Source organism: Myotis nattereri, assembly GCF_964212035.1.
Source record: "Myotis nattereri genome assembly, chromosome: 5".
In the NCBI taxonomy this organism is placed as follows: Eukaryota; Metazoa; Chordata; class Mammalia; order Chiroptera; family Vespertilionidae; genus Myotis; species Myotis nattereri.
Window position 1 is genome coordinate 82,555,727 of NC_138080.1, and position 15,239 is coordinate 82,570,965.

At 39.4% G+C, this 15,239-nt stretch overlaps 1 protein-coding gene across 1 annotated transcript; it reads right to left on the minus strand.

Annotated features, from left to right (window-relative positions):
- Positions 1-4,599: 4,599 nt before the first annotated feature.
- On the minus strand, positions 4,600-7,114 carry TAF7 (TATA-box binding protein associated factor 7). Its single transcript, XM_081090860.1, has one exon. The coding sequence runs from the start codon at positions 6,168-6,170 to the stop codon at positions 5,085-5,087; it is 1,086 nt and encodes a 361-aa protein (XP_080946986.1). The 5' UTR covers positions 6,171-7,114; the 3' UTR covers positions 4,600-5,084.
- Positions 7,115-15,239: the final 8,125 nt, after the last annotated feature.

A 15,239-nucleotide genomic window follows, 5' to 3' on the forward strand; every position in this document is an offset into this window, starting at 1 on the left:
AGGATTACCAGAGAAAGTGAGGTTTGAGCTGAAGCCTGAAAGACAAAAAGCTGGCCATGAAAATATCTGGAGACTGTTCCAGGAAAGGGAAACTATAAATGCTAAATAAAGCTCTGTGGTCAGATAGTGGAAGTACAGAAAGAAGGCCTGTATGGCTGCTAAACAGTGAGCAAACTTTCTGGTCTATGTTTTCCAGAGAATTCTTACTGGATAATAAAACAAAAACCAGAGTTTAAGATACAGTCCTTAAGACATATGAATTGTTATAATTTACCTAAATTTTTCATCTCAAACATTTTCTCTCTAGATTTGAAATATTAGGCTTTATGACATTTAAAATGGAATACTGATCCCATTTACCTAATCTATAGATATGATACAAACAGAGGCCATATTGACATGAATGTTTATTGCAGCATTCTGTGTAATAGCAGATTTAAAGTGAAACAACCTAAATGACTAGCAATAGGGGAATGGATAAAATTAAGAAAATATCTATATCATGAAAAAAAAAGCAGGTCTATACAAGCAAATAAGAAGAGATGCTCATATTGCATTTTTGAGTGAGAAAAGTTTTAGAATCATGTCTCTAACAAAATCATATTTTTCTTTTGCTTTATAGAACTACATATATGTACACAATTAATTGCATACCAAATAAAGACCTGGAATGATACATATCAAAAATGTTAAGTTTACCCTAGAAAGTTGGGGTGAAAGGGACTTTTTAGTTTTGTAAAATTTCTGCATTGTTTGAATGTTTTCAGTGAGTCATTCTTTATTTCTGTAATATTTTAAAACATGAATTTTAAAAGATTTCTTCATAACTTTTGTTCATGAACCCAGAAATATTGAAAACTGTAGCCCAACCACACCCACACTCATTAGTCAATGGAGCTGTGAGAAAAGTGGTGTTTGTTTTTATAACTCTGGATTTATTTGAAGGGAAATGGATCCCAATCTTCTTTAGTTAAGTCTTTCTTTTTTGAAGTTTATGTAACAGATCATTACTCTTCATTGTGGAGTTTTTTTGTTTTGTTTTGTTTTGTTTTTTAAATATATTTTATTGATTTTTTTACAGAGAGGAAGGGAGAGAGATAGAGAGTTAGAAACATCGATGAGAGAGAAACATCGATCAGCTGCCTCCTGCACATCTCCTACTGGGGATGTGCCCGCAACCAACGTACATGCCCTTGACCGGAATCGAACCTGGGACCTTTCAGTCCGCAGGCCGACGCTCTATCCACTGAGCCAAACCGGTTTCGGTATTGTGGAGTTTTTAATTTTAATGCAAAGCCAAGCCATAAATAAATCAAATAAAAAATAAAGTCACAGTAGTAAGTTGAGTTGATATATTTATGCTGCAGATATATTTGAAGCAAACCCTGTTTCTGCTCTAACTTATAAACTTTGATTTAGGATCCTTAATTTGAAATCAGTCAACCACATTTTAAACAGCTATTTATAGATTTTTCTACTATTTTGTTAACTCTTTAATTCAACTAATTATTTAATCTCCATTATGTTCAGACCTTAGTAAGTAGGCAATAATAGTTTGCTTTTTATTGTTTACTATATTCCAGACATTATTCTAAGTCTTTTATATGTATCAACTCAATAGCCAACAGCCAAAACTCAACAGCCCTGAGGCAGGTAATATTATCACCTCCATGTTAGAGATGAAAATATTGAAGCAAACAGATTGCTACTTGCCCAAGATAATACAATAGGTCACTGAGCTAGGATACAGACACAGGCACTACATCTCCTGACCCTGAGATTTTAATATCTTTACTATGTAGTAAGTTTAGTGACTAACAAGCCAAAGTGTATACTCAGGGAATTTACAGCCTACTGGGGATATGAGGAACAGGTAATTTATATTTTAGTGATAAATGCATAACAGATCATTATTCCAGAATACTAGTATAGCATGCAAGAGATTAGACCAGCCATGGGCAAACTACGGCCCGCGGGCCGGATCCGGCCCGTTTGAAATGAATAAAACTATTGAAATAAAAGACCGTACCCTTTTATGTAATGATGTTTACTTTGAATTTATATTAGTTCACACAAACACTCCATCCATGCTTTTGTTCCGGCCCTCCGGTCCAGTTTAAGAACCCATTGTGGCCCTCGAGTCAAAAAGTTTGCCCACCCCTGGATTAGACACTAAATGTTTAGTTCAGGATTTCATAGACAGTGCCTGGTACCGCTTGGCACCATAAATATTTGTTGAATAATAGGGAAGCACAGAGCTTGGGCAAAGCCTTAATATAATTGCTTAACCTAGACAGAGATCAAGAAAGACTTGCTGGAGTCAGTGATACTTAGATTGAGTCAGAGGTTTAAGTAAGATATGGCCAAATAAAGGGAAGAGTCTTCTAGGTTATGTGGGGATAAGGACACATATGTAATAACTTAATAAATAAAAAATTAAATAAAAAAAGAGTCTTCTAGGTTGAGTGAACAGTTTGTTAAAAGACTCTAAGGCCCAGGAGAGGAAGAGAAGTAATTAAACTTCTTGGAAAAATGTAAATAAGCTCAGTATGGGTTGAAAACAGTGAGAGGATGTGGTGAGATGAGGCTGAAAAGGTAATTGGAGCACCCACAATCCTATGTATTTAAAAGATATAAACTTAATCCTGAAATAATGATGTACCACTGAATGGTTTTAAGCATGGAAGTGAAAGATCAAATATATCTTGGAAAGATCATGTTGGTGCCCTAGTCAAAATACTAAGTTGGATGGTAAGTTTATATAAACACACAGTTAGGAAGCTACTGCCATTGCTAGGCAAAAGATAGTAATGGCTTATACGAGGATGGTAGCAGTGGGAATGAAGTAGAGTAACGGATGAGCTTTTTAGAAAGTAGAATCAGTAGTAAGGGGGAGTAGTCAAAGATTAGGGGGTTGCCGAAACCGGTTTGGCTCAGTGGATAGAGCATCGGCCTGTGGACTGAAAGGTCCCAGGTTCGATTCCGGTCAAGGGCATGTACCTGGGTTGCGGGCACATCCCCAGTGGGGGATGTGCAGGAGGCAGCTGATCGATGTCTCTCTCTCATTGATGTTTCTGACTATCTCTCTCCCTTCCTCTCTGTAAAAAAATCAATAAAATATATTTTTTTAAAAAAAGATTAGGGGGTTAAATTTATAGCTTCAGCAACTGGGATGGGTGGTAGTGCCATTTATTTTCACTGAGTCATGAAACACAGGAAGAGCAGGCTTTTAAGAAAAAAGAAATGAGCTCATTTTGAACATTCAGAATTGAGTTGCCTGATGCAACACTTATAAGTGTTTCCAATACACAGCTGATTATATTAAACCTAAAGTTCAGAAGACATCAGGTTTAGAAATATGGATTTGAAAATCAGCAGAGCTGACTGAAATGGAGATAATGAAATCACTTATTTTGTTTTTTTGCATGCTGCATCACTCCTTTCCAGTATTAATAGAAATTAACTATTATTGGTGTTCAAGTCTTCATAAGAATAAATTAATTTGATAAATGATTGACTGTAAAGCCAAATAAGGTGAGAGCTTTTCAGGTGTCAATCTTATGGCAAAACATCCAATATACTAAAACAGAATTTGTTACCAACCACTCTCATGTATTAAGAAAATTTGCCTCTTATTATTTGCAAACCTCAAGAAACAATCCAAAGCCTAGATACTGAGAAATATTGCTTAAGCCTCCATACTCTCTATTAAATCTTAAAATCATGAAAACATGTTGGTAAAAGAAATATGATCAGATAACATGAGAGAAGTCAGCCTTGTGAGGTCTCCAAATATCAGCATGTATAACTGTTGAGTTGAGAGGTCTGGAAAATTTGTTTACCATTTTACCACTAATGTTTTTCTGTTAAAAACATAACTAAAATGGGCTTTAAATGTTTGCACTTCATGAGGCTAATATTTTCAAACCAAAGATTTTCTTTATAAACTGTCAGAATGAACTGCAGGCAACTCTGCATTTTATAAATTTTATCACTGATTCTTCCAAATAGCTCAAGTGTAAGGCATTAGATTAGAATCTTTAACACATGTAAAAAATATATATAAATTATGTTTAAGAAATTTTGAAATATCAGACTATGTACTGACTTTATGAATAATTTTGATGAACTGACATGACAAATCACCTTGGGTTTCAGAATATTAATTGCAGAAATTAAGTGGAAAATATTTAGAAATATAATCTTAATTCAACTCAATGGAATGATTCTTTCAACAGTACCTAAAAGCCCTCACTTTGTTTTGTTCCTAATATATTAAGCAGGTGACTGTAGTGCTTTAAACACACACAAGCATTAAAAAAAAAAACCTTCATGTACAAAAATTAGGGTAATTTAAGAAGGTTCTGTACCTAGTATTTCTTAACCTCCAAATGGAGCAGGTGGATTAGAAATTTAACAAAATACAAAGATGACATTTCCCAATTTGTTTGCACCTACTGTATTTATCCTTTTCTTAAAACCCAACGGCTTCTTTCCCTACAAAACAGGATCAAGTTGCTGTCATTAAACCCCACCAACAGACCATTTCACAAAAGGATCTGACACCAACTACCCCTAAAAGAACAAGGCACATTATGAGGTGAAAACTAGTTTTTATTTATTGTGTTAAACTTTATAAAATGATTTGCAATTCTACATATAGAAAAATAACTACCGTGTGGGAAAACGTATGCAAATTAGCTTCACTACCTCTAGACTACTCTTCTTGATCCTAGATGGCTTCACAAACTAGGAATAGCAGCTTGTGGCAAATGGAGAAACAGCAAAGTCCAGCAGTGAAGTTGTGATTACTAAAGTTGAACTGTTAGTTCCACTAATCTTACAACTTTTCTACATTTATCTGTCATACATTACTCCTTTCTACAGGATAAACACCTAGCCAAGTTCTGAGAGACAAGTGAAACAGAAATTCACACTTATAGTTGTAAGTAAGACAAATTCAATAGAAGGCAGCAGAGGAATTGGGAATTACTAAAAAGTTATATTTAGTCCAGGTGATGAAGCCAAAATTTTTCTCCCAATGTTGACCACTCTACAGGATGATATTAAGTAACAAACTCCTCTTACTTTTCTAGGAGTGATTCTAGCTCTTCTTGCAAAGAGCTGAGCTGCTCCTTTTCTCGGTCTTCCTTTTGTTTGAGTTCATCCAGCACAGCCTGGAATCTGTTCTTGAGGGCCAGGTTTTCCACTTTCATGATGAGGTCTTCCTGCCGTTTTGCCCGATCCTGGGTCTCTTGGAGCTTGCCTTTTATGTTATCAATCTGTTTCTGAATTCCCATAACCAGCTGGTTGGTCCCCTCATTTTCTTGGTGATGTTCATCTGATGTATTTAGCTTGTCCTGTAGCTGTCTTTCCAGATCTTCTTCAGTGTCGATGATGTTTATATCTTCCTCATCTTGATGCTGTGTCTCATCTTCATCTTCACTGCTGCTGCTGAGGTCATTGAAAATCTCCCGAAGCTCATCATGTTCTAATGAGTCATGGCCTTGCCTGTGGCCTGACATTCCTGGAGAAGAGATATCAAGGCCTTGATTTTCTGTTTCTTTTGTTTCATCTTCAGCAATTATTTCCCAACGAGTGCTGACAGCTTCAGCATCTGTACTCAGCAAACGCTTCACCTCTTTTTCCACATCTGGAGATTCAATATATTTCTTCTTTGCTGTCTTCCGGAACCTTCTCTTTCTGACATTTTTTAGAGGCAGAGTGATTCCATGGTTCCATATAAACTTTTTCTCTTTGTCCTTATCCTTCTTTTTGCTTGCTTTGGGATCAGCAGCAGCAGCAGCAGCAGCACCTGCAGGAGTTGCAGCAGCTGCAACTGGTTCCTCCACTGGAGGATAGAGATCACCATCAACTGTGGATACAAGCATCTGACAGATATCAGCTGTCTTGTAAAAGGTTTTTTTATCAATGGTTTTCAAACTTTCCATAACACAAGGCAGATCTACCAATTTTGAGGCCAGTGGGACCCGGTCCACTCTGACAATTCCATGGCGCCCATCTGGGTGTAACTCTATTGTCAGTCTGTCCTTCAGATTGACATGGCCAGACTGTACTGCCCGCCGCACAGTAGAGGCGTATTCCGGAGGTAGACGTAAGATGAACTGGCTCTCTAGTTCGTGAGGAGCATCATCTTTGCTCTTACTCATCTTTCTTTCTTTGTGACTCACTTCTCTAATAGCCACTTGTTGCACTAAAAAGTTCCAGTTATTGCAACAGTTAGAAGGACCAGTTTGTTATAAATTGAAATATTTAAGTATTACAGCAGCTAAGCATCTATTTTCTTAATTTTAAATTAAGCACCAAGTCTTTTTAAATATGCTGTGACTTAATACGTTGTTACTGACAGTAACTGGCTTATTCAGTTAGGTCCATTTAAATATAGTAGCTGCAATGCCAAGTTCCAACCTCTAGATGCCGCTGCCGGACAATGCAGAGAGCTAGCGAGCAGAAAAGCAAATGGTGGCTTCTGCAGAATGATTTGCAGCACAGAAAGTTACGGCCCCAGCGGACACTCCCAATCCACACTTTCCCGGAGCAAAGGCAGTCAAAAAGCGGGGCGCAGTGAGCTCTCTTCGCCTCGGATACTTACGATCCAGTGACGATTATAAACCCAGCTTCTCCGGTTCGGAGCGAGCGGAAGAGGAAGTCACTCGGAGCAAGCGGCTGGGAGCCGACCGTCTCGCCTCCCCGATTCCTTTGTTCCTCCGGACTCTTGGCACAGCGACCCGGTACTGATTACCAGTGAATGGTCCGGGGGGCAGGGCGGGGGCAGCGCGCAATCTCGCTGAGATGTGCCGCTCTGAGCGCCAGACTCGGCAGCGCCGCGGCTCCGCGGCTCCACAGACCTCCGTCCGGTGCTGCAGACAAGCGGAGAAGAAAGCGCTACGTCACCGCGCGGGGCGGGAGACGGCTTTGAGTGGCAGCGCGATTCAAGCGGAAGTGCGGGCTGCCTCAGAGCGCGCAGGCGCAGTTATGCTAGCTGGCGTAATACTGTCTCGCGAGAACTGGGCTTTCTACGGAGGGAATAATTTAAGAAGTTATTGTTTGTATTTAGACACCGTTCCAAAAAAGAGATAGATCCTCCCACACCCGCCCCTCGCCCCGCCGCTAAGCCAGAGCTTTTATCGGATCGCTGTGGGGCGGGGTATCTCCTAGGCTTCCGGGTGATTGTCGGATACGGGGCATCCATGTAGAAAGCGTCTTTGCTTTTGGAAACATCTCGGATGTTTTCCAGGGTATATATCCACGTAGGAGCTGAGGGAAGAATTTATGACTAACCGTGCAGTGCATTTCAAAGTATGCAAATCAGCGGAGTGAAGAGGACATGCTGCTCACTATATAATTCTGTCATAACATTGATTATGAAAACGAATGGAGTGGACCCATGCCTCAAGGGTCTGTTTTGAAGGACCCCAAGGGAACCAGGGTGATTCCTCTTTTTAATGTTTGACATAGATACAAATGTAAACAAAGGAGTACGTATTCTTCTGGAGGCACGTGTTCATTTTAGACAGAATTGTCTGACAAATGGTCTCATTGAGGTAGAATATAATTGAAGTATTATTCCCTGCCACTCACTTGCCAGTAATTTTTAAATTAGTTAGGATTTTTGTTCATCCCACCTCTACTATTTTGATAACTGTTTTCTGCTTGTCTCTTCTGTATGTAATTAGGTATTCATCAACATGTATCTATAATATTTAAGCCTCATTATGTAACACTTTCCACTTATTTTTACTCATTTCCATTTATTTTTTAATGGAATCAGTTTGGTAGAGCATCAAGGTCATTAAAAATTTCATTTCTATCCTGTAAAATATTAACCACTATGTCTAAATTTAAGAGAATGCTCTTAAAAATGTGATTAATAGTCCTGGCTGGTGTTGCTAAGTGGTTAGAGTGGGAGACCGTGCACTAAAGGGTGGCAGGTTCCATTCCCAGTCAAGGGCACTTACCTGGGTTGCAGGTTCTATCCCTGACCCTGTCTGGTGCGTGCAGGAAGCAACCAATCAATGTGGCTCTCTCACATGATGTCCCTTTCTCCTCCTCTCCCTCCCTTCTACTATCTAAAGTTGATTGGAAGAAATATCCTTGGGTGAGGATTTTTTAAAAAATGTGATTAACATTTCAAAAATTCACTTTATTTCTGTTTTTATTGCTTCTCTTACCCCATATTGGAAGCTCCATGATAATCAGGAGTCTTCTGTCTTGCTCATCATGTCCCAGTACCTAGCACCAAAACATGGGAGATATACAGAAAATATTTGCTAATTGAATGAACCAACCTATCCATCTAGAAGGAACATAAATATAGTCTAACTCCTATGATAATTTGTGAGAAAAAATACATTCTTTGTTATTTTAAAATGAGATAGAGTCATTTCATATACATTTCCTCTCTAGTCAAGGACAGTGCTAATTGTTATGAGCAGAGAGGTTTATTAATAGTGTGTGTGCATATGTCCTCTTTGATTTAGGTAGACTGTATATCATGGGAGGAATTTAAATGGCCTGACACAGTTTGCTTTTGTTAATGTTAAGTTTGGAGTTGAAATTATGCTCTTTAAGATAATTCTACATTTGTTCTCTTTGTTCTATAATGTGTTCTATAATATGGTGGCTCAAAGATAATGTTTGGTAATGTCCGAAGACATTTTTGATTGTTACAACTAAGGGGGTGGAGTTTACTGGAATCTAGAGGGTAGAGGCCAGGAATGCTTCTACATATTCTACAATATACAGTACATTTATCCCTCACAACAGGGTTATCTGCCTCAAAGTCATATCAAGGCTGAGAAACCCTGACCTAAGCTTATTTTAAGCCCATATTCCTAACTAAACATTGACAAGTAGAATGAGATTATCATTATTGGTTTGGAGCTCTCAGAACCTACTATAGCTATGAATAGCTTCAGCTTTGCCTTAGGTATTCAGAGACTGGGCCCCTAAACTATAAATAAAGTGTTAGAAGAAAGGAGAGGGCATGGGCAACTCTTAGTCCATTTGGGCTGCTATAACAAAATACCATAAATCAAGTGGCTTGCAAACAACAGAAATTTATTTCTCAGTTCTGGAGTCTGTGAAGTCCAAGATAAAGACTGGAAGATTTGGTGTCTGGTGAGGACAGGCTTCTATAGTCATAGACAGCAGTCTTTTAACTGTAACTTTATATGGTGGAAGTTGTATGGGGGCTCTCTGCAACCTCTTTTACAAGGACATTCATACTATTCTTGAGAACTCCACCCTCATGAACTAATCACTTTCCAAAAGCTTTACCTCCTAATACCATCACATTGGGTATTAGGTTTCAACATATGAATGGGGGGGACACAGATATTCAGTCTACAGAGGCAACCAATAATATCCATGAAAGAATGAATTACTTGGAGGATTATAATAGTATATATGTAATTCCATAAGTATTATAAATGGCCAATAACCACATGAAAAGATCCTCCTCAACATCACTAATTATTGGGAAAATACAAATCAAAACAACAATAAAATAACACCTCACAGCCATTTGGATGGCTACTATTGAAAAACAGAAAATAAAAAAATGTTGGCAAGGATGTGGAGTAATTGAAATCCTTGTGCCCTGTTGGTGGGAATGTAAAATGGTATAGCCACTGTGGAAAACAGTGTGGTGGTTCCTCAAAAACTTAAAAATAGAATTACCATATGAGCCAGCAATTTCCAACAGGATGGAAAGCAGAGTCTTGAAGAGATATTTATACACCCATGTTCTTAGCATTATTCACAATAGCTAAAAGTTTTAAGTAACACAAATGTCTGTTAACAGATGAATAGATAAGTAAAATGTGGTATTTACATACAATGGAGTATTATTCAGCCTTAAAAAGGAAGGGAATTCTGACATATGCTCCAACATGGATGAACCTTGAGGACACTATGCTATGTAAAATAAACCAGTCACAAAAAGATTGCTGTATGATTCCACTTATATTAAGTATTTTTAGGGATCAAAATCATTGAGACAGAAAGTAGAATGGTGCTGGGGTCCTGCCCCAGCAGGTCCAGGGGTCCCCAAAGGTGTGGACTGAGTCGGTGAAGAAGGAATGACACGGAGACAGCGTTCAGTTGATCAGCAGCCTAGCCAGGATCTCTAGCCAGGATCTCCAGCCAAGTTCTGGTCTGGATCTCCAGCAAAGTTCTGCTGTTTATTGTCTTGTTACATTCGTATTTATACCAGTTGATTTTAATCCTGTCAATTTCTATTACAAAAGTTAGGGCGTTTCTTATCTCCATTCCAGGGAGTAAAGATTATGTAGCTTAAGCATGATTGTTTGTAGTTAAAGTGATTAACTACCCGCCTGGCACTTAGTTAAGGAGTTTCATCCCCTCCCTAACTTCAGGGAAAAATCCCTACCTGGGGAAACAACCTTTCTCGGAGAGGTGACCTTGGTTAAAACACACAGCGCTAAGGGGAGCAAACATATTTAGAACAGTATGCTATATACGCCAGGTCCCTTGAAACATATGCTGTGCGGATGTTTCTATCCTGCAGCGACTGTGTCAAGCAGCAAGGATGGACCGGCTTCCGGCAGAATGGTGTTTGCCAGGGGATGGAGAGAAGGGAGAATGAGGAGTTATCATTTAATGGGTGTAGGTTTCAGTTTTATATGATGAAAATAATTATGGAAATGGATGGTAGTGACGGTTGCACAACATTATGAATGTATTTAATACCATTGAAATGCACACTTAAAATGGTTACGATGGGAAATTTTAAGTCAGGCATATTTTACCACAATAAAAAAGAAGAAAAGTATACATATATATTAAAAGTATGAATAGGCATAGAATATAAATTCTTTAAATCATAAATTATATAATGCAGTTGCTGGTGATTTTACATTTTTATCAGTATTTCCTATGTTTTTATAGTGAAACTTTCTTTTTATTATAGAATTTACAGTGAAAATTCTATTTTTTACAATGTAAAATTCTTTTCACAATGGATAATTTCTTGAGTAAAAAGTTCTTTTAAGGAAAAGAAGCTTCAATGGTATATCATCTTTATTTTTTATTTTTTAATACATTTTATTGATTTTTTATTTTTTTACAGAGAGGAAGGGAGAGGGATAGAGAGTTAGAAACATCGATGAGAGAGAAACATTGATCAGCTGCCTTCTGCACACCCACTACTGGGGATGTGCATGCAAACAAGGTACATGCCCTTGACCAGAATCCAACCTGGGACCCTTCAGTCCGCAGGCTGACGCTATATCCACTGAGCCAAACCGGTTAGAGCAGTATATCATCTTTAAAAGGAAATGTCAAGAGGGAAAATTCTGTAAGAATTCTTATTTTAAGTCGCTATGCATTTTAATACGTTACAACGTTTGATTTAAATTTTGTGGGACGATCATATTATTGATATTTTGTCAAGAAGAAATAACGACTTGCAGCCTTTGTACTAAACCAACTGTATTCTAAAATAAGTCCTAGAAATAAAGCAAATGCAGTCTCCTGCTAGGACTTCTGGAAATGAAAATAGATATAGGTCTGGGCCTCTGGGTGCCGCTGTCGGCCAATCCGTGGGTGGAGGGAAGCAAAGCAATCCACTGGCGACGCTGACGCGGGATCCCGGCGGACTTTGGAGAAACACATCCGGAGCGAACTCTGCGTGCCATCTTTCCTGCAATCTGTGTCAAATGTCTGGGTAAGGTACGTCTAATCATCCTAATTTTTCTTTCTAGCACCTTTGTAATCTGGAGCAACCGTAGTGATGTATTTGGATCTGAGACGACATAGGAAGAAGTCCCCCCGCAGAGAAAGCGCGGGGAGTGCAGGAAGCAAGCGCTGTTTCCTTTCCTGCCGTCTTTGTTCAGCCTACTGAATCACGCAGCAGATCCACTAGAGATCCGGAAGCAATGGCCAAAGGTCTAAGACTGGGGAATCTCGCCAGAGATCTGCATCTCAGTGACCATAGCCATGGGTGAGTGCTGAGAAGCCTTTCTTTTACCGCCAACGGAGAGAGTAGGGAGGAAATTGAGAATGACAGGATAGATCAAAGAAGTCCCTAAGCCCCTTGAATCTCCAGCCTTCACTGGAAACCCAATGAATATGCTTTTCATAGAAACATATTCATCCTGGATATAAATAACATATGGCTTTTAGGGCTGACGTTTTGATTTGAAAAGTCTAGCAAGTATCTTAATGGAAGCAAAGTTTACTCCTAAGCTACAGTAGATTTGGATGCTGCAAGTAATTCTCTGAATTAATCAGATCAGTTTCAATAACTACACCCCCCCACCCCCCCACACCCCACCCCCACCCCCGCCCCTAGAAGTAAAAGAAAGCATTAGGGCAGTAAATATTCTGGTTGCTAATTGAACCAGAAATATGGACCAGAAGAGCAGGGCTGCCACCACGTGGTGGGAAGGGGACAGAACAGCTCATGGCAAAATGTGGGTCTTGGGTGCCAGTGCCAGTCCTCCCATACTGAGCCTCAAGGAGTACAGCAGTGTCCGCCTGCAGGAGAACCTGCCCTCCACCTCCTCTCTGCATTCTTCAGGTGATCCCCGCTGACCTAGATGACACCCTGAAGATAGAGTTCTCCTACACTTTCCAGAGTCTCAAAGGGCATACAGAATATATCTAGTGTTCAGCAGCGAGAACACCATCTTTGACTCAAAAGAGTGACAGCTCGATCATGGGGTAGAAGAGAAGACTGGCAGCAGTTTAAGGAGCCGTTTCAGAAACCTGGCTGAAATACAAGCTGAAAACTGTATTGCAGTGCAGGTGACATTCAGCTGGGTCTCTGGTTATACTAGAGGCAAGAAATGTGGTTGCCCTAACCCAAAAATGCAGGACTCAGAGACCTTGTTTAATTGGAGAAGTGAAAGATACTGTAGCAAATAATAAATACATGGCAAACGATTCACCTCTAAAAGTTACTGTGTAATTCTTTGTGAGCTACTGGCAGGAGGAATTCTAAACTGGGAGCAGACTCTGAAGTACATTACCAACAGACTCATAGACAAGGACAAGCTGTCCTCCTCCAGCACAAATATCTCCTTACATGTAACCAACATCAACAAAAACGCTCTGGTTTTCCAATAGGTCTCCAGTATGATTCAAGAGACTGGGAACACCCACCCAGAGCCTCCATCACACATGTTAGTGCTTATAACTCATATTTGGGGGCCCAAGTGCCTCCTAATTCTCCCCGAACAGCCACCCATCAGCAGGACTCTTGGTCCTGTTATATGACCTGTGAGTGAGCACAGAACACAATGGTATTCACTGCAGCTGACTACGGGCTCATGACCAGGGTTTAGCTGGGTTCAGTGTCATCCGGAGCCTGTCTGTGCTGGTGGACCTATGGTGAAAATGCTCAGAGAACGCTACGCCAGCAGCTGCAGCTAGAAGTCACAGCCCTCTTCAATGCAGGTTGTGTGGCCTGGCTATCTGGTCACTGAGGTGGACACCGACTTGGGCACAATGCCTGGCTGTCCTATCACATGTTTCAGACCACCACCTCCAACTCTTCAACCCAGGGCTGCACAAGCGGGATGTGCATTGTGGCTCTATGGGTGACAGAGATGCTGCTCTCCAGGTCCCCTACACAATGGTGATAGACAGCATGCTGCACCTGTCTTTGCCTACAGTTTGCAGGAGTTGCTGCCAGACTTCAGGCAGAGTGACAGTTTTACCTGGCCTTGGCCTGATCATGGTGCCCTCTCTCCTCCAGTGACTGGCCATCATCCTGCGCCTGCAAAGCTCCAGCCTGGTCTCTGGTCCAAGCCTGGATTTAGAGTTGCTCTCACTTCAGTGAGAGCAATTTGTCCTGTTCCTATAATCTATGTGTGGCTTCAGATATTGCAAAATCTTAATTTCAAGTTAACTCAGGAAACATCCTTCAACTGGATATTCTCTGTAGTGCCAGCAATGAAGCCTAAAATATTACATTGGATTCAAATGTATATGTGTGAGTTTTAACACTTTTATTTCATAAATATAATCCTGTTATAAATAAATTCTGCTTTTTTTTCTTGTTGGTGGATGAGGGGAGCTCTACAAGTTTGCTTGCTAGTCTTTATATCTTTGCCCCTTTAACCTGGACAATTCATTTGGGGAAAGATTTGTGCCTATTAATGTATGTTCTGAAAAATTGTGTTTCCTGCTAAAGAGTTCTTTCCTTGCAATATTGAAGAAGATTCATTGTACCTTCAAGTCTGTGCCCTTGCGCTCCATATAATTGTCCTTGAGAAGCTGAGAAACTGTAGATTTTGTTATGCAGGATCAGAAATTCTCCTTCCAAGAAATATTCTTGTGGCTTTTGATTGTTTCCTTTGTTTCCTCATTTTCTAGACTCCTCTGAGTTATGATGTCCAAGAATTGGCTGCCAAAATCTGGCCCAATTTGTTTCTGAAAATGTCCAACTCTGGAATGCAGAAAACATTCTTCCCTAAGTTTTGGGTAAAGATAAATACATTACTCTAATCCTGAGACATTTTAGTTAGTAACCATTTTTACTAATTTTGCAATATGTAAAAGAAGGAGACAATGTAGTCTTAAAATCCTGCTATTTAAGAACACCAGCTTCTCTTGGAGAAATTGTTGAGTATGCAATAATATAAAGGAGATTGCATATTATCCTTAATAGCCTTTCTAAAAAATAAAGATGCGGCCCCTTTCTTTTCAGTTTTGAAGAATAATATCACCACCTCTTATATCTCTTAAATTCAAAGTCTAAATTAGAAATTCATATGACATATTCCCAGTGCAATTCCAAGAGTCCAGTGTTATTTTATTCAAAATATATTACCTTTTGGTGAACTAAAGGTCTTTTTAAAAAACTCACATTAGAGATCTTTTAAAATCCACATAATACATAAACAAGTCAGAAAAAAAGACAAAAAATTAGGCTGGGTTAAAACATGTCCTTCAAAAAGGCCAAGGTTTCTGATAAATATTCAAAGCACAGTGGAGAGTAAATGGGACAGTCCAATTTTTTAAAAGTCTAGCTTATATTCTAGAGGTTCGTTTTTCCATTTGATTTTTCATCCTCACAGGTCAGTGGATCATCTATGTGGCCTGATAAGTTATCAAGTGGTCAACATATACCACAGAGTGGAGGGATGATTTTTGTCCCTTTGTGGTATTCCCGCTGAACAGCAAATGGGGAAAGCAGATAGCTTGGAACACTGGGTTTCTACTGAATGCTGAACTTTAGCAATATTTAG

Excerpts from the sequence above, each read along its gene's own strand:
- TAF7 (XM_081090860.1), bottom strand. The coding sequence starts at position 6,170 with ATGAGTAAGAGCAAAGATGATGCTCCTCACGAACTAGAGAGCCAGTTC.